Source organism: Nanorana parkeri, unplaced genomic scaffold, assembly GCF_000935625.1.
Source record: "Nanorana parkeri isolate BGI_ZX_2015 unplaced genomic scaffold, ASM93562v1 scaffold1046, whole genome shotgun sequence".
NCBI classification, from domain to species: domain Eukaryota; kingdom Metazoa; phylum Chordata; class Amphibia; order Anura; family Dicroglossidae; genus Nanorana; species Nanorana parkeri.
The window spans coordinates 126972-146549 of record NW_017307314.1 but is presented as its reverse complement, the minus strand read 5'-3'; the positions used below and the strand labels follow the sequence as shown (position 1 = coordinate 146549).

General features: G+C 41.4%; 1 protein-coding gene across 2 annotated transcripts in view; it reads right to left on the bottom strand.

The window, feature by feature from the left end:
• XPR1 (xenotropic and polytropic retrovirus receptor 1) overlaps positions 1 to 19578 on the bottom strand; it is a 134359-nt gene that overhangs the window by 14793 nt on the left and 99988 nt on the right. For both annotated transcript variants that reach the window (XM_018567419.1, XM_018567418.1), the window contains exons 3-8: positions 14892 to 14993; positions 14453 to 14676; positions 10331 to 10480; positions 7232 to 7315; positions 3394 to 3475; positions 1672 to 1859 (exon numbers count right to left, since the gene is read on the bottom strand). In XM_018567419.1, coding sequence (XP_018422921.1) covers positions 1672 to 1859; positions 3394 to 3475; positions 7232 to 7315; positions 10331 to 10480; positions 14453 to 14676; positions 14892 to 14993 — 830 coding nt within the window. The remainder of the gene's footprint in view (positions 1 to 1671; positions 1860 to 3393; positions 3476 to 7231; positions 7316 to 10330; positions 10481 to 14452; positions 14677 to 14891; positions 14994 to 19578) is intronic.

Sequence of the window (19578 nt, the reverse complement as noted above, 5' to 3'; positions counted from 1 at the left end):
AGCTGATTGGTTACCATGGAAAACTGTTCTAGATAGGAATGTTCAGATACCAGTGCCGATACTTGGCATTTTCACGAGAACTACCAGGGATGCAGAGGCTGCAGCCGTGACCTGGCTTTGGCGCTCCACCACTGTCCTGAAATCATTGGTCTGTATTGTTTTAGAAAAACTGTCACATGACAAGAAAAAAGGTATCAGTACTTGTATCTGTGAGTACTTGGAGAAGTATCAGTACTTGTAAAAAAAAAAAAAAAAAAATGGTATTGGTGCATCCCTTTATATATATTTATTAAAGAAAAAAAATATACATAAAAACAGGAATGTACAAATCACAGGAGCCCCGAATGCTCCTTAAAAATGGCAGCTGCCTCCTAACTTTTGACTTTTTCTCTAGTCTAGTCTTGGAGCTGGAAAGGTATCTGTACATATACTGTACTTGTAATGAGTGACGTAACAATCGCCATGGGCCCGGCCAGGGCATCCCTCTGATGCCGTGTGGGTAGCTATGGCATGTAAGGGTGCTGGCTGTCACAGCTCAGCAGCGGCTGTGAAGATCACTGACAACCTTTTCAGTGAAGTGTGCAGAGCCGCGGCACGTTTCCCCTCACAGCCGCTGCGGAGCTGTGTCAGTGATAGCCAGCAGATGCGTCGGAAGAGGCCTGCGTTCGCAGTGTAGGAGGCTGCAGGGCCAGCGACCTAAGAGCAGGCGGGGCCCGTCGATAGAAGAGGAGGCGGGGCCCGGCAACCACGGAGGCGGACAGCGCTGACAGGTTAGAGGTATGCAGCCCATCTGAGACCCTGCAGAGCCCACTATAGAGAGTCTATGATGGGCTCTGCAGGGTCAACCTCAGGTGGGCTGTTTGGGATATCAGGCGGGCTCTGCAAGTGGCATAACTAGCAATCACGGGGCCCCATACAAAATTTCGCTACGGGATCCTGTGATTTCTGGTTACGCGCATAGTACAGTACTTGGTATCTGAACATCCCTAGTTTCAGATTCTGTTTGCTCGAGTTTTGATAAACTCCCCTCATTGTGAACAGTGAATCTGCACCATACTACAGGCCAAGATGTAATAAAATGAAGACATGTCTGAAGCACAAGTCAATTAGTTCAAAGCTTGTTAGGAAATTAATCCCCAAATTCTCGTCTTTCCCTCATTTCTACGTTTCGTGTCAGGAGCAGAAGGAAAAGCCTGCTACTTCTGGGTATGGAGTAGTATGTGGCACATTCCATGTGTAGGCTATGACTCTGGCATCTTGTACCTTACACAGAACTTTCCTTTCTTCCAGGCGGTTGAACAGAACAGCAGGGGAGTGAAAAGGAAGTATGTACAGTGGCTTGCAAAAGTATTCACCCCCTCTGCATTTTTTCTATTTTGTTGCTATACCACCTGGATATATAGAATTGATTTTTTGGGGTGTTTTTTTTTTTTAACATAACATGCCTACCACTTTGATGAAGAAAACTATTTTTTTATTGTGATACAAACAAGACAAGAAAACTTGAGCATGCATAAATATTCTATTTAGTGCCCTGACCATAGAAGCTTAAAAGATTAATAACAGGTCCTCTTTAAATGCTTTCTAATCAAACAAAACACACTTAATATATAGATCCGCAAGAAAACCATTGCATTACAGTCATTTGTGAAGATGTACATGAACTCTTACCTCAAAGAGATGCTGATGTGAGAGGTTGTTGCGAGGGTTGAGTTCAAATATGAGGACATGATTGACGCCAGCTTGTCTCCATCCATAAGTATTGATACCCAGAAGAAAAAGGAATTCCACCAGCAGGAAACCACCCCTGTAAATGCGCACTAAGGGCCAGACCTGGGTAATGCTATACCTCTCGTAAGCTGCAAGAAGACAAAATGATGATAGAATTGTCTCCTACACACAAAGCACCCCAGACACCTGCAGTGTTAATAATACCAAATGACACCCTCAGAGCGGTTCCTGACCCACCCATGGGAGGAAAGGTTTTTCCTGGCACAGATTTGCTCAACACTGACAGGTTTTCTTTAGTTCCTGACCAACTGCCCAAACGTGCAGATTGGGCAAACCAAACAACTGATCCGCTGTCAGTGGCCTAACCTGCAACAGATTTAGCTGTCAGCAGTGGCAGCTAAGGCTGACATAAGGCAACTGATTGTCCCTGCTCTAGGGTACAATGAAAACTGCACATGAGCCACATAAATGTGCAATTGCAGCACCTGTTGTATCGAACTTTGTATCAGAACAGCTTCACATCAGAGCAGGTATCTCTTGGCCTCAGTTTGGGTCTGCATGTACATGGCCAAATGACCCTTATCTGCATATAAGCTGCACATATATGGGTGCAAGTTTATACCCCCTTCCTGACCAGGCCATTTTTCAGTATTCAGCGCTGCGGTACTTTGACTGACATTTATTCCGTCATGCAACGCTGTACTGAAATGAATTTTATACATTTTTTTGGGGGACAGATAGAGCTTTCTTTTGGTGGTATTTAATCACTACGGAGGTTTTTTTTTTTTTTACTGTATAATAAAAAAAGTACCGAACATTTTGATGATCGGGCATCTCTACAGACGCCTGAACGCTTGTATGTAAACAGCCATCGCTGGCTGTTTATATTCAAAGCCGGTTTCCCGCTCGTGCGTGCCGCCTAATGGCGGGCACGAGCGGGACGGGATAGGACGTCTAAAGACGCCCACCCGCCCTCAAGAAGCCGCTGTCCGGCCGTTTAATTACAACGGCCGGACAGCAGGTAGTTAAAGAGAAGAGAACCCCATTGGCATTAAAGAGACTCCCACTCAGGGCACATTGACAGGCTATTTTAAAAGTTCTATGCTGGAGGGTGTAAGCTCATGTGTTTGGCTATTTTCTTCAGCATTCAAACCTGGTATAGCCCCTCAGGCCCGACAACTACATCCTGGGAAGATGCCTTTTCATAACTTGTAGAACCATGTATTTACCACAGGCGAAAACACAGCAGCAAGGGGGAATGGTTGCAGAAGGTGGCTATCAGCAGGTGGAAGATGATGTAAGGCGGGTGCAGAAGGGGACTATCAGTGGGTGGGGGATTTATACCTGGACATATATGGCTGAAGAATAAAATAAAAAATGGTTACAAAGTCTAGTGTGAAGAAAATTAATAGTATTTCCTTTCACAACAAACAACATGATCATTTCCAAACCTGCATTACAACAATGACAGCTGGTACGTGGTACATTGCTATAGCAACACCTTCATTTTCCTTTGCTGCAGAATACAAACATATCTGCCTTGATACAGTTTACATCTTACTGTGAATTCAAGGCTGCATATCTGACAAAGGTATGACAACCCCTGAACTTCTATGGTCTCCAGATGTGAAAAAAATCAGAAGCAAATATATAAAAACTTACCAGTATACACAATCGCACAGTTTAACACAATAAATATTCCGCAATACAATCCCACTCTGAATGTTGTCCAGGCTGGAGCAGGCTAAAACACAAAACAGTTAATTAGCAATTGTTAATGCGGAGCAGTTGAATGATAGTTAGATTTATAAAAGAATAATAAAGGCCTAATGTAATAAAGCGTCAAGGTTTTTGTAGCCCAAACTTTCACTGAAGAGAACTTCTGCAGAGACAGAAATGAAGCAGGACATTCCATTTCATCTATGTCAGCAGGAGGATGTGTCACCTAAGTCCCTTCCCTTTGCAATCCTGAAAAGGACTCTACAGCCTCAAATTTCACTTGTTCCCTTTCACCACATCCTCAGGAAGCAGGTGACAGGACACAAGTTACATGCTACTTGTGTGATAATGTTAATTTACAACATGACAAAGTAAACGGAATGCCCATTGCAATATAATATATGTAGCAGAAGAGTAGGAATGTCAGGTCATACCGTGTGTAAGAGATGGACAAGTTTGGATATCTCAGCAGATATTCTTTTTCTTTTAAAATGCTGGTTTTCCACAGAAATATTACAACTTGAAGTGGCACTAAACCCTTTCAACAAAGCCCATGTATGCTGAACACAGTATAATAATAAATGTACCTGCTTAAGTTTTGAAAAACAAAAATCATAGTGCCATTCTTTTGTGCACTGGCAGGATAGCCATGAGTGCACATTCCAAAACTGGCATGGGACAACTATGCTGCTGGGTATGTCTATGGGCAGTGTAGTGTTCTGCTGGTGAGTGAGGGCAATACAAGCAATACACCATCTGGGTGCAGCTGTTTGTCAATACGTGTGGGCAGTGCAGATGGAGGAGCTTTGTCTCTTTGGCATGCCTCAATGTGCCCACCTAGCTAAATATGCTGATGTGTTAAACACTGGGACATCCACTTGTAGTAGAATGTACATGCATATCGGTTTAGGGAACTGCCTGGGCAGTTGTCAACTTTACACAAGTTGCTGCAGAAGCTGCAACTGGCAGGAGAATGCAATAAATTATTCGGTAAGATAATGTAAGGAAATGTTTCATGCGTTTTAAAAGTAACGTTTTCAAAGTTTTTCAAGCAGAATTTCAGGCACAAGACACATTATCCAGACACAGAGACTAGATCTATATAAGTTACCTGTGCTAATGTGTACTAAGGGCCCGGTCACACGCTATGCAGTGCTTTCCATACTCTATTTTTTGTGATCACCCCGCACTGGAATGCAAGGCATTACGGTACCACGAGTTCTGGTGCTTGCAATTGCACTGCGGGCAGGAGGAGTGTCTGTGGTGCCACTAACATGAATGGTGCCACTGACATGAATGGCGCCACTGACATGGATGGCGCCACTGACATGGATGGCGCCACTGACATGAATGGCGCCACCACGCCCCCTCCCGCCCCAGAACACGGGAGGCTTGTTTTTTTCTGTCGTGCCAGATAGGCAGCTATCACTGTACTTCCAGCCTCTGTGGGTACGAGAGAAGCAGTAAAAGGTAAATTTACCTGTCCTCCCTCTCCTCATGCCCATTTACAGAACGCCTTACGTTCTGCGAATGGTTCAAAGAATACAAGGCATTCTGTAAATGGGCAGGGAGATAGAAAGGGTGAAAAACCATTACTGCTTCCCTATACAAGAGTCACAGCTGTTGCACCAACAATGGCCATAAGTACAGCAATAGCTGTCCAATTCTGCAAATAAAGAAAAGTGGATTCTATAATACACAAAAGCGATCTGCACATTTCCCACACATCAGGTAGCATCTTTTTCCCAAACACATAATAGAAATGTGTGTGCCTGGAGCTTTGCTTTAATTCCTTTGTGTCGTATTCCCTGTTGTAAAATGCAGCATGCTGCAATTTTAAGCCCTGAATGTTTGTCTAAACACAATAGTCAATGGAAAGCATGTGAACCCGTTTTTAAAAATCTTTCATCAATTTGTCTTTAGTTTCGTACATGGATCAAAGAAACATCAATAAAGTAAACAGAATGAATACTGAATGAGACAGTAATCATGCTTTTAAAAGAAGGAGTGATAACCGATTAAAGAGTATCAAAAGACATTAAATCTGAAGTCGCGTAACAGGTTTCAGCATTTATTTCTGACTGTTCTAGAACAAAACTTTAATGTGCTTCAGGGAATCACATCATACATGAAAGAGACAAGGGAAACCACTACTAAGGCGTACATGTTAAAATGGAGCAAAAACACATAGTGGTGTGGCTGACAGAAGTCAGGCGATCGCTTTCACTTTCTAACCAGCAAAGGCAAAGTTGTCACCTGGAAATTGTACCTACACAAAAAACACTCCTCTGCTCGGCCTTTTATAATTAAGCTATAGTATCATGTGGGATATCCCATACACATATACTGTACTTGCCTATTAATGTATAGGCTAAATAAACATTCCCCCTGCATTCTGCCCATTATAAATGTTGATCCTGTCATACATCTAGGGAGGTCCTAATTTTCTGTAGTGAGACAACAATGCAGACCTTAAATCTTGAACATTGCTATGCATGTTCACCTCTAAACTACAGAACACGCCTCCCTTAGGTTATGGGGAAGAGTAGAAGGGGCTTAAATACTTTCGTTGCTGGGATGACAACACTGCTGCTCCATAGCTATGGTACAGTGAGAGAGGTGCCGCCCTAAGACAGGCAGCATGTTACCGACAGGATTATCAGATGGAAAAAAAAAAGTGGGCAAATGCCTGAAAAAAAACCCATTGAAGCCTACACATCTAAGGACTGGTAAGCTGCTAATGATTACATTTGCGTTCTCGTTATAGATTTACTTTAAATGGGACTTCCTGGGTTTACACCGTACCTGCAGTATTACAAAAACAATATTCAGCAAAAAAGCTGGGTAGGGGAAGTAGGGTAGCTTGTAGACCCTGCTCCTGTCTTTCCGTAACGGTTTTAGTGTACTATGGATAGGCAAATGTTTACTATGGCTTATTAAATGACCCACGCAAGCCAAGCACCAAGCAATATTTCTAGCCACTTGGAATATGGCTGTTGAGAGGGTAAAATTGGAACTCTACCAATAATACCTGCACACTGTGGAGTTTACCTACTAGTGCACCTCATCCAGCGATGCAACACAAGTGTTCCCCCTCATTACACGGTCCATTACATTTTTGCCTGTATTTTTCTTTTGTACAAAGAATTATAAAACTGAAGCAACAGTTGCAGTGTGACAGCCTAGAAACTTGTATTTTCAGAACAAAAAGGGAGCAGCATGCACTATTTTTGGCGATCGCACCACACCGGACATTGCTGTACCTCGCTTTCTGGTGTGGGCGATTGCACTGCGGGTGCGAGGCGTGGCTGCGGTGCCATTGACATGCATGGCACCACCACGCCCCAGAACACGGGAGGATTTAATTATGCGATCCAGTGTGTTCTGGCCACTAAACATGTCGGAACGCACTGGATATGGTGTGAACTGGCCATAAAGTTCCATAAAGACAAAAGGATAAGGATTTGTTCTTAATATTGACAAGAAAGCTTGCGTCACTATGACTGCCAGCTATTGTACAATGATCTTTTAATGGATATAAAATGGAGAAGAATGTGAGTTATCATATGGATGGCAAGTATCATGTAAAAAAATAAACTGAACATCTCTCATCAGCTTCATTCTGTTGCAAATTGAAATGCATTGTCAGGGTGAACGATCACTATAGACTTCAGCAGCTGGCCCAAACAAAGAGCTACGGGGTTATTTTAGGGCAGCCAGGAACAGGGAACAAAAAACTGTAGAAACCCTTGTGGTTCATTTTCTAGCCCAAATGTTTCACCTGTGCAGCTCCGAGGGGTGGCACACGAAGGCGCTTCATGGCTTTCTGTCTGTCCCCATCTTCCAATTCATTCGTCACTATACCCTAATAAAAGAAGAAAGTGTAAGAGGTTTTCAAACAGGTCTTAATCACATAATGATGCCAGGTATCCTGGTGACGTGTATGCAGAATTAATGAGAAGTGATCAGTAGCTGCCCTTCCTTATGACAGCAAAGCAAACCTCAGATGAGTCATCCTGCAGCAATGAGTGAATAGGCAGGAATTATTTTAAACAATAATAAAGCAGGACGCAGCCATAGCATTTTAGATGGTTTGATTATATCAAATACACTGACTGATTAAGCTGTCTTCGTAGAGCTCAATGGTAAAGATGCAGAACTGCATACATTGTATGAACAAAATCTCATCACCTCCCCCCCTTCACCATATACAAACTATGAGTTTATATATGGTGTGGAGGAAGGTTATTACTAATATGTCTGTTCAATGTCACATTGTTTCTGGTGGCGTTTAGGGAAGATGTGTTTTGTCCAAGCCTACCATGGAAGCTTACAATCCTGAAACCTCCTGTCCTACTAAGTGAATGTGCTTTTAAAAACCTGTATTAAATGAGAACTCATTAACAAGAAGTGGTGCCTCTGATCTCCCAGTGTAATAAAATCATGGGGTTTTCCCAATCATGCTGCACAGTCTTCACAAGTGGAAAGCTAGAAAGTGATGTGTAGAAATAACAGTGGTCTTTGTTGACTGGGGTGCATTGTACAGGCTGTGAAAGTGGAATGGCTAGATGCAGCATTAGGTAAGATATAAGCTAAGGGCACAATTCCTTCATTTCACTTCCACAGATCATACATGAGCAACCTGCTTGCTGCTGGTTACTTTTAAACCCTAGTGTACTCTTGCGTAGCCAGGGATATTGGTTCTCTGCATCCCAGTGACCAAGGGAACCTTGGAAGGTACTAACAGCCCCTTCCTCTCAACATGGCAGATATTGTTTATCTGCAGACTTGGACCCTCCCTTTAAGCTACATTCCAGGGTTACGCAATGTCACTACCACTAATAGAAATAAGCTTTCAATTAGCCAATAACTTTCAGAAGAATCCATGGGTGTGCCTTTAACATGGTGATGGACAGTGAGAGGCTGAAATCGCACAGAAGGTGTAAATGTACCTTTCAAATTCAAGTGTTCAACTGCTACCAAAGACCTTTACTGCAGCAATAACTAGCTTTCCGCTGTCCAGGCCTCTGCCATGCAACATTTGCACCCTCGCATTGGTCTCCGCTGTATTGCAGGCATGGATCTAGCCAAGAGAGATGAATGGGAGAGCAAACTACCAAATAGCTACACCATAATGTCCATTAAAATGGAAGTGCAAGATCAATTGTATACATATGAGAAGTGTAACGCTGATCATGAAAATTAGATAAATGTATAAGATTAAAAAAATAATGTCAAATTCTGCTCTGAAATTTGGCTACTGTCATGTTTTCCTTGCAATTGAATTTTAAATGACACCAGATGGGTGGAGGCGTGAGGCATGTAAATAGGTGCCAGAATTGGATCTTCCAGCATTCCAAGCTGTAGACTAGAAAGCCAGAGCCACTAAACAGTGTTGATGATACTGGAAGGACTTTGGCAGTGCTGAGGACGATAAGCAATGACACCAGAGTCACAGACGCTACCTTGTTTTTGGGTCACCGGTTCAGCAGATGTCTTCCGCTGGGGACTATTGAAGCACAAATTCTGAGGCCCTGTTCACAAGGGCTGATCAGGAGAGGATCAATAGTACAGTACAGAGCGGATCACACCGCTGACTTCAGTGTCCATACAGTTATTTTTTCATCCATCGCATAAAAAAAAAAACTGCATTTACCGGACCTCATGTTGGTCTGTGGGGAATCTGATGTAAACGGACATGTATCTATTTACATAAGATTACCCCCGATCCAACACAATCCGGTCTGTTGAAACGGAACACTGTTCCATCTATTTTTGCGCACCTGGCCACAGGCAGGGGATAACCAAGTGTAAACGGACACCCATAGCCTTGCATTGGGCATCCGATTGAGTCCGCCTGAAAAACTGCCTTTCAGGTGTAGCGCTGGCAGATCGGAGCGGGGAGGGGGGAATCCAGCCCCTCCCCTGTCACGGCAGAGAGCCGTGACAGGATCGTGAGGTGAGCGAACGTCGGTATATGTTCGCTCACCTCCCGATCTACTGAGCCGACCTGTGACAGTCTCATTGTCACAGGTCGGCTAGAACTATGAGGTGAGTGAAAAGCACTCACCTCATAGTTCTCCTTTAATGCTTTACCATTTAAAGGCAGTTCTCACCGCAGTTAGAATTTCTTACAAACGTTCCTACCAAAAATTTTGTCAGAACATTTGATAATTCCATTAGTCTTGATCACTGTCTTTCAAAATGTCATTTGATTTTAATATTCGATTTTGGAATAAATGGAGTTTCTGTAATGAAAACCACATTCACTGTTAGAATTTCGTTTCGAGAATTTTTTTTTTTTTTTACCCCATTAACTATTAGAAAATCGAACAAACATTCTGAAAACAAACAAAATTCTAACTGTGTATTCCCAGCTTAAAGCTTTTCTCCCAGCTACTAATGTGTGTATCAGAGCACCCCGCTATTTTTTTTTTTTCACCAATCTCTTGCTTTTCCCCATTTTTGTTAAACCTCATTCTAATATCTTCACTTCGAATATACTTATATATTGAGGTTAAAATACACCATCCAGCCTTACGGACCCTGACCACAGATCTTTGAGGCCACACAGTTCTAAACACCTTAAACAATAAAAAATAAGTGACTTCGCCATATGTTGCAATTTATTTTCCCATAAAGAGTTTGGGTGGCCATAGAGGCAGATTCCCTTCCTCATAACATACCACCTTGTGTCCTAGTCATTGGCTCCTGTGTGGTGCAGTACCTGCTTCCTTCTATAGATCAGGGAAACGAGCTCTCAGTGCGCAACAAGTGCTTTCAACAGGTGACTTTGTCATTATTGTCCCCTAGGGTAGACTAAATGGCTTTTTATCTGCTGCTCTTTTTTTTTCTACCTGCTCGGTGTAATTAGAATTACCTCAGTCTCGGATATCAGCTGATTAATTTTCTTGCAGGTATAAAATGGTGCCACCTCCACATGAGCCACCCTCCAGTCTGCACCACGGCTCGTCTCCAGGATCTTGTCATGTTTCTTTAGGATCTTGCGGAACCCTGTGAAGTTCAGATTCTAGGCACATAAAAAGAATACGTTTATGACACGTAAAATTCTACTACTAAAAATACAACAAACATGGCACATTCAGACTGCATCAAACCACAAAATGTGCAAACAACTAGCAGACCCAGAGACATAGGGCGCTTAGATCTTGATACCCTTCCGTCACAACTGCCTATATTATGATGGGACTTCTCATGGCCCAATAGAAATGTTCAGGAGACAGGCAGAGTCTAGACACATTTTTCAGGCATAGTTGGGATTTGCTTTTAACATTAACTGCCACCAAATGATTGTTTTGACATGTGGTCTCCACTAAAGGAAGCCAACACACATGCTCGGTTCTTGATTATGTGCTCCTTTTGATTCCACCAGTTTTGCGACAGATTTACTAAAAATTATTATGATGCGACAAATTCACTTTAATTTACTGCTAAAGGATACCTATTATTTTAGAGATCGTCTTCATCAGTTTATTTACATTTTCAAACAAACATACTTGAAAGTAAACATGTAACAGGTTGAGATCTGGTGAAATAACTTCAGTGCAAGATATCAGATAGCATCACATGCCAGGCTTCTCAATATGGGTAGTCTGGGCACCCCTGACATTGCATATGCAAAGTCTCATTTCCTGGTACTGTAAACACAGAAACCCTGTATCTCAAAATGTAAAGATACAAGGGCCTGGTTCCTTTGTATTGCCAAGCCTTGGCATTTGCACATGGAAAGCAAGGGGCACTATATGTATACAACAAGTTTCTGAAAGTTACTTATGCTTCCATACGCATAGTGTGGCATTTTCTTGCATTATGCCTTTTACAAATGTTACCCTATGATCTCTATTACGCTAAACTCTCTCATTCTTCCTAATCTGGTCTCTTGCTATCGTCTAGAAATTACTGGTCAGCTTAAAAAGTGTGGGGACCCAGATGTTGACTGAGGCAGTGACTCTCCAAGGATGCAGAGTTTGGTGCGGCACTGCCAGCAGTATTAACTAGGGATGCACCGATACTAGTATCGGTGCCAATGCCGAGTATTTAGGCAAAAACTCGTACAAATGCTCCGATGCCTAGCCCGATACTTCCGGTATCAGGAAGCCGGGCAGCGTGTAATGACAGGCTGCCCGGCTTCCTGATTGGTTGGAAGCTGGTCAATCAGGAAGCCAGGCACCTAGTGACGAAAAGCATGGGGATGGCTTCCCTGCTAATCGGAAAGCCGGGTGGCGAGTCTTTACACGATGCCTGGCTAATCAGGAAGCCAGGTAGTGAGTCATTACACACCGCCTGGCTTCCTGAATGGGAGTTCAGGTACTCGGTTTCGGCGAGTACCGAAAAAAATATATCTGTACTCGATACCGAAATACCGGCATCAGTCCATCCCTAGTATTAACTGTACAGAACAGAACTGGGGGTGATGCTCTTACTTTAAGACTATACGCTAAACTGGGTCTGACTACTTGTGCAGATGATATGTCCTGTAGAATGGACCCAAACCTTTTGAATTCACGTTTCCAACCTCCTAGTGGCAGGGTATACAGTCAACTGTGTTCTTCAATGAACGCTGAGAGAAATCTGTATAACCACATTAGTCCCATAACATAAAAACCCTGGTGATCTCTTTCTACTTTCTAACACCTTATAATACCAATGACAATTCTAGCAGACAAGGAACACAGATAAAATTATGATAGATAAAATGTACATTGCATACTTTAAAAAAAAAAAATATTTTAATACATCAATCTCTGACAATTGATGTCTCTTTACTTGTCATGTAACCACGTGCACATTCCTTATGATCATACTTCTCTGTTGAGTAATCTTGTAACCCTATACAAGGTTTGCTATAAATAAAACAAAAAAAACAAAACTGCACAGCTTCAGCTTTGCTCCCTTGTATGACACCCGTTATTTTATTCACTGAATTAGTGGAAGGAAAAAAAGCTTCATTTTGGGAGGGAGATCCTAAAAGGAGACCATAAACCACACTCAGCAAAAATCAGGCCAACCGCTTGCAAAATGGCTCCGAAATTGATATTTTTTGGCAAATAAATACAAACGTTTTTGGCAATTAAGAATAAAACCAAAAATAATCTAATATCTCACACCTAGAATGACAGGTACCTGTTGCTGGTATATTACTTTTTGCCATGTTAAACATCTTTGTGTGCCGAAAAGAAAAAATCTGTAAATGATAAACATGAACGTGCTGAAAGGACAATTGAAAGCAGCCTAACCCCAATCTGTGTCAATATAAATAGGTAGGCAGGACAAAGCTGTGGCTCAAATCTCTGACAGCTAAAGGGAAGCTTTGCAAAATTCTACCTTGAGAAATCATCAGTTCCCTCCCACTGACTTCCTAGAAAGCTATTCTACATGGCAACCTGCCCACACTGTATTATATATAAAAAAAAATGAAAAAGGCACAGCAGGTTGCAGAAGCAGTATAAAATGGCTATAAAATACAGTAACGCAAGATTAAGAAAATGATGCGTTTTACAGCTCAAAAATAACATTCCATCACTCTTCAGGATCCAACTAGGTTCTCTGCCTTCACAAAGGCATAGTGGGAGTTTTGAAAGAGGGGCTTATGTTTTTACTTCTTACCCACCCAAAACAAAACCCCAAAATTAGAAGACATTAAAAAGCATCACAAAAATAGTATGTACAGATATGTTTGTTTCAGAAAGCTCATCAGACCTGATCATAATGTTTTAATACAGTTTAGTCCCTCAGCCTAAAACTGGCCATGTACGGAGAACATTTCAAATGGCTCTTGATCAATCTTTAAGCTATGCCGGTCCAGTGAGCTAAACAATGGTGTCTACTGTACATTTCTCACAAGTGTCATCTGAAGAGAAAAATGTTTCCATCAATTCACTAATATCTCCAAGTGTATCTGTTGGTAGGGATCATTTTTAGACTATTAGGGCAACGGTCATGTTTTTTTCTTTGATTACTAAGCAAATACTGGCACAATTATTACAAAAGTGACCCTTCTGTGGTCAGCTATATTGCATTTGTTTGCAGAACACTCAATGGAATCACTAACAGAACTGTGTGACTGGAAATTCTTCCACTCAGATACTGAATTTAAAGGTTACCTTACAGGCTACAGAAACATACATACACACACACACATTTACATAGTATTTGAGGTTGAAGACACAGATCCATCAGGTTCAACGTGCGTGTGTGTCCATCAGGTTCAACGTGCGTGTGTGTCCATCAGGTTCAACGTGCGTGTGCGTGTGTGTGTGGTCTAGTTTTTAAGAGTACCTGTACCTCTGTATGTTATGGTCTCTGAGGAAGTTAACTAAATGATTTTTGAATGATTCAATACTCTGCCTTAAGGTTATGTGAAATTATAAATACATATAAATTTAAAGTAGATATACTCACTAAGCTAATGGAAACATCACCTTCAAAGTGCAAATTCCCTTGCAAAGTGAAGAATTTATTTGCCTTTAGTAAATCAACCCCACTGTCTTGAGAAAGATGGACTGAGCTCCAAGGAAACATTGAGAATAAAATGTTGATGCTTTGACGCTGCAAGACCCGTGAGTGCCTCTATATCTTCTTTGGATTTATATGAATATTGTTGTGGATGAGCACTGGGGCATTTACCTTACAGGCAGAGTGTAATGGCTACCTCAGGGACTGGAGCTTCTTTTCAGTTAGAGCAGTTAAATTTTCCACAGGCAGTGGTATCAGCAAAGAGTATTGAATCATTCAAAAATCATTTAGATGCCTTCCTCAGAGACCATAACAACCCTTAAAAACTAGACCACGCACACGTACGTACATTGAACCTGATGGACACACACACACACACACACACTTTACCAATTCCACTTTTCCATAAACTAACAACTTTAGTTTTTAGGGGAATCTCTTGATGAAAAGAAACAAGACAAAATATATGTCTACCACATTTTCCACATAAAAGTCTGGCCTTGGCAGGACGGCAGACATGTTGTACCTGATAGTTCTGCAGCAGAATTAGGCTGAGATAGAACTCGCTAAATGCCAGTTTTAGGTCCCTGATGTTTCTGTGCTGGACCCGCTCCTCATGCGAAAGTGTGAATACAGCTTTTCTACGATGCCTGAGGGTTGGCAACCGGCTGCTTTCCTTTTGTGCATCCAGTGAGGATTGCAACTCATTTTGTAGCGTGGCAGAACGTCGCTGAGCTTCTGCTAACTTTTCTGCAATGAAAGACAGGACAGTCAGTAATTGAGAGATACAATGTGGGCAAATACTGTATTGTTCTGTTGCACAGATCAGACAGCGACAGTGGTTACTTCCAGCAGCTGTGAAGGCACCAAAGCCAAAGGGGCTGGAACAAGAGTTTCAAAACAGCTGGAGAACCACAAGTTGTCACTACTTGATCAAGATCTCTTGGTATTCACCGTTCAATTACCTGAATAAAATGTGTTAATTTTGGCAAGCTCTTTCTCACACGTCTGGAAGAATTTTTCTTCAAACTTGGCATAATATCGTTTTACAGTGTCTTCATCAGTAACTGCAAGATAAAAAAGGGAAAGACCAAGACTGTAAGAAAGCATGTCCCTTTATAAGGCATCAAAGTTCATGTATTAAAGAAGAACTCCATTTCATCCCTGTCCTGCAAGGGCAAGAATCCGTTTATTGATCTTTCTGCTTTTTCCAACATGATGCATTACGTCCCAAGCCATCACTGTCTTATTTGGTTTACTACCACAATACAATCCTCCATAGCCAATAAATTGTACATGTTTATGGGTAGTGAAAGATAACTTATGCAATAAATAGATAGGAAAGAAACATTTCCTTCATTTCTTATACTGTTGACAGTGGCAACAGAAACCCATCAAAGATTCGAACAATTCCTTGCCACATCCTACATAAAAAAAGTAACTGCCAATAAATTTGAACAAACCCAGTTTTTCTGCAACTTAGCGCTGTCTCAAGGGAGTCCCATTTTACCTCGAACTATTGGAAAGCAAGCATTAAAGTAGCATTTAGCTAGCTAAAGCACTGTATGAAACCAGCATTGTTCAAGAAGTGGCTGCATGTCATTGCTCAGGCTGTACTCCCTGATGGTGAACAGCAGAACACGCCAGAACAATGAGCGTAGAAAATAATGGCTCCCACAGCGCGATCAGTTCACACCTTGGCGACTCCCGACCGTGCGGCAATCGTGCACAAAACTGCGTGGATTGCCGCGCGGCCCGGAGTCGCCTAGGTGTGAACCTAGCATAACTGTGCAACACTACGGTCACGGACAATGATAAATAAACCCTTTAACCATCAAATAGACACACTGCCTAACTGGTGACAATGCTTCCTTTACCCATGGGGAAAAAGTTAAGAATGCAGATGTTGCCACCGCAGTGGTACCCGCGTTACACCATATAGTCTGAGGATAACCGGATATTTTGTTCTTTGTGCCAGTGCGCAATTGTGATGGGACTGAATCGACCATTGTTCCAAAAACCCAAGAGAAAGGTACCCCGGTACCATGAATGTACATTCCGGGGGTCACATATAAGTTATTCTTACCAGACGCTTTAAATTTCTAGTCTGAAAGTAAATAAATCACAGCATAAGTGCAGAAATGTAAGGCGTTAATCCTGCGCTCAGAAAACAGCTCCACATTCACAGACATCGTCTTGCACATTGCATGTGAGAGTCTCACTTGCTTAATGTGACTATGACTTCAACTATCCAGGTCTGTGGGCTTTGCCAAAGGAAATAATTTCCCCATCAGTTAGGGACAATTTCACAACTACCTCCCATCCCTCTCTTGCCCTCCAGCTAATAAAGCATGTATATATTTCAATCTCAGAGAAAGGGTTCGCCATTTATAAGCAACCATTAAATATCTAAATCTTTAAACTACTACATATCTGATTGTTTCCTATCATCTGCTGTAATTTAAAAAAAAAAAAAAGGACTACCCTCAAGTAGAAGACATTGATTCATACCACAAACATCCCAAGGCCAAACATTTTCAGACATAATGGGGGCAGAGAACATGGGTGGCCTTGGATCTACACATACCATGACAACAGCATGTAGACAAGGGTACCTACAGAAATTATGTTTTGAAGGAGACGGATACAACTTGTTCACATAGAAACAGAAGCTATTCACTAAATGCATAATGTACAAGTACATACATACAGTATTTACCAATCAGTCTGAAAACTGCTGATAATAAAAAGAGAATTTAAAGTAATTCTAAGGGAAGATGCACTTTGCAGGAAACTGCATTATACATATATTTAAGGTTTCTATTCCTGCTAATGTGTAAAATGAAAAGGAGTGTGTATGAAGAAGCTTTAAGGGCACAGAACATACATTTGGTGGCGAGAAGGCATGTACGAAAGTCTGGTAATAATTCACAATTTTGAAAATTTAAATTTATTTTAGAACACTATTCTTGAGTTATATGCACTATCATGTAAGTCCCACCACCCTAGAGCTAATGTACAGAGGTGACAGATTCAGAAAAAAATTACATCTTGTATACTTTCAGGGAAAAATGGCTTCCCTTTGAGATGCACTAACTTTCCCTTCATTTGTACAGAGGAATGAAAAGCAAATGAAGTTCATTGGAATAGGACATGCTGCCTTTAATGTTCAAATGCAATAAGGGAGCAATAGCAAATGCACGTGAACACTGCTCTGAATAATCAATTTAATAAATCTAATTCTTAATCTATTAAGATTTTTTTAAAATTAATAATGAAAAAGTGCTACAAAATGGCAATTTTCAGACAGACAATAACAACCAGCTTTCCATTACAAAAATGGCTTAATATACGAAGACAACCTACTGCCACCAGAGGATCTAATAAACTCTGAATGACCTAAAGTGTTGGTGGCAGATTCCCTTGATTCACCAAGTTGAATATGAGATTGAAAGCTGGCTGAAACTGCCAGAAAACTGCTGCGTATGCTCCTACAAGAGAAAGTCAAGGCAAAACTTCGCTATGCATTAGAGGCCAATCCATAGGTTTCCAATGTATATTTTCCATAATCCACTGCAACCAAAATCAGGAAATGTCTTCCACCATTTCGGAGCAGAAATATAGCCTCTTGTGACATGAATTTGTGCAGAGCAAATTCCCTCCAATGCTACAGCTGGTGATGCTGAGACTGTGGGCTCAGAGAGATGTGTTATTGGAGCTCGAGAACATGCTGGCCTGCATCAATATAAGAACCAAGTCCATCTGAATGTGTTTCCATAGATCCCACATTAGTATAAGAGTAAAGATCTTGTTATGGAAACTCCCATCCAAGAGTTCAATTTAGCAATAGCAGATAGAATATTTACTGTGCTCGCTTTTCAACTGAGGAAACAATGGAGAGGTACTAACAGGAGCCAATACAGCCCACTAAGTACAAGATGGCCTGCATCTATGAAGGCTCAAATCCAGGGCCATCAGAAGATGAGGATTATGGCCACATCAAGGGTCTAGCTAGCAGGGTAGTCATAGTTAGACAATATCAGAAACAAAATTAAAACCACATGGCGTGTCCCTGAGCAAGTTTAAATGGAAAATGGTTTTGTCTGACTTGAGTAACCAACATTCATACAGATGCTTCCAGCTTTGTCTTGTTTCTCTAAGCATTGTTCCACATAAATGAACACGCACGTATGGTCACAGATGCTGTATCACAATATGTAGAACTGCTCAGCAGCACTGAATTAGTAATCTGCAGCCTTCATTTGCTGCCAGCACTGTGCACATGCCGCCTCACCAGCCAATCTTTTATTGCTTTTCTAATATCCGGATGAGCTTATGGTTGGTCTTGTTAATATACCATAATAACGAATGTACCCACAGAAAGACTATCTGATAATTGGTCAGCCAACCCCTGTAGTTCTGACCGCTCTTGTTACTGCAAGTGTGACCTCCATTACAGCTCACACTGGGGGTTCTGTATACTGATTGTTACAGAAAAAATACAGAGTGCTGTTTGAGATGAAACAATGTGATGGTCTGTAGAACATTCTGCACTGTAGCGGTTACCGCCCACATAGAATATGGAGCAAATAGTATCAAAGTAAACAAATATGGAAAACTCCATCCTACAGAGAACATGTAGATAGGACCAAGGGCTGAGCTGCAGTAAGAAATACAGCTTGTTTAGGCAGTACAAAACAGGCTGTGCTACAAACACCATACACAGTTCAGGTCATATTCACTTTTATTGCCTTAAATTTGAGGGTTATAAAGCTGCCACATAAAAGCTCACTAGTATTTACAGTGCACTGGTGTCAAACGGTCAGCACATGCAGAATTTGCTATCACAGGGAGCTGATGCACAACGCAGGTATTCAGGAAATAGCATAGAGATCACTCGCAGTTCAAAGGGAAAGTTAACGCAAACTATTATTTACGAACACGATGAAACGGCAATACAATTACATATCAACAACGTTGTTTGCTCCACTTTCGCTTCTAAATAAAAAAAATTTTTTTTTTTATTCCCCAACAGATCAGGAGTTTACTTTACCATGAAAATTGCAGAGGGAAACAGCAGAACTGGCTTCAGACATGACAGCTGTGCTATAGCCATTGTCTAATATTTACAGATGGACACACATTACAGTCTGACTGTACAATATCCTTTAGATTTTACCACAAACATGTGAGTTGCCACAATCAATTCAGTTCATATCCAAACAGACTTCACCGTTGCTGTAAAGTCAAAATGGAATCTGTGTAGTCCATCTCAGTCAACCATTTTCAGATCTTGTCTACTCTTTACCCCACAATAATCTAGTAGCCTAAAATTCATGGGTCACTTTTTTTCTCCATATTTAGGAAATGACCAACTGACAGATATGCTTTGAGTGAGTCATGTACAACTGACTGCCCTTGTAAGTCTACGGCGAGTTTTAAAGGGGCTGAACTTTGAAATATGAGGATAAGATAATTCAATATTCTACATGTATACTAGACAATGTAAAATATAAAATATATCTTTAAATTATGTTTATTACAATAGCTGTAACCTTCAAATCCGGTCTTGGATATCACAAACGTATAGTTCTCCTACGTCTACTTCTAGTCTCAAAACCAAACATATGAGCTGTCAACCTAAACCAAAAA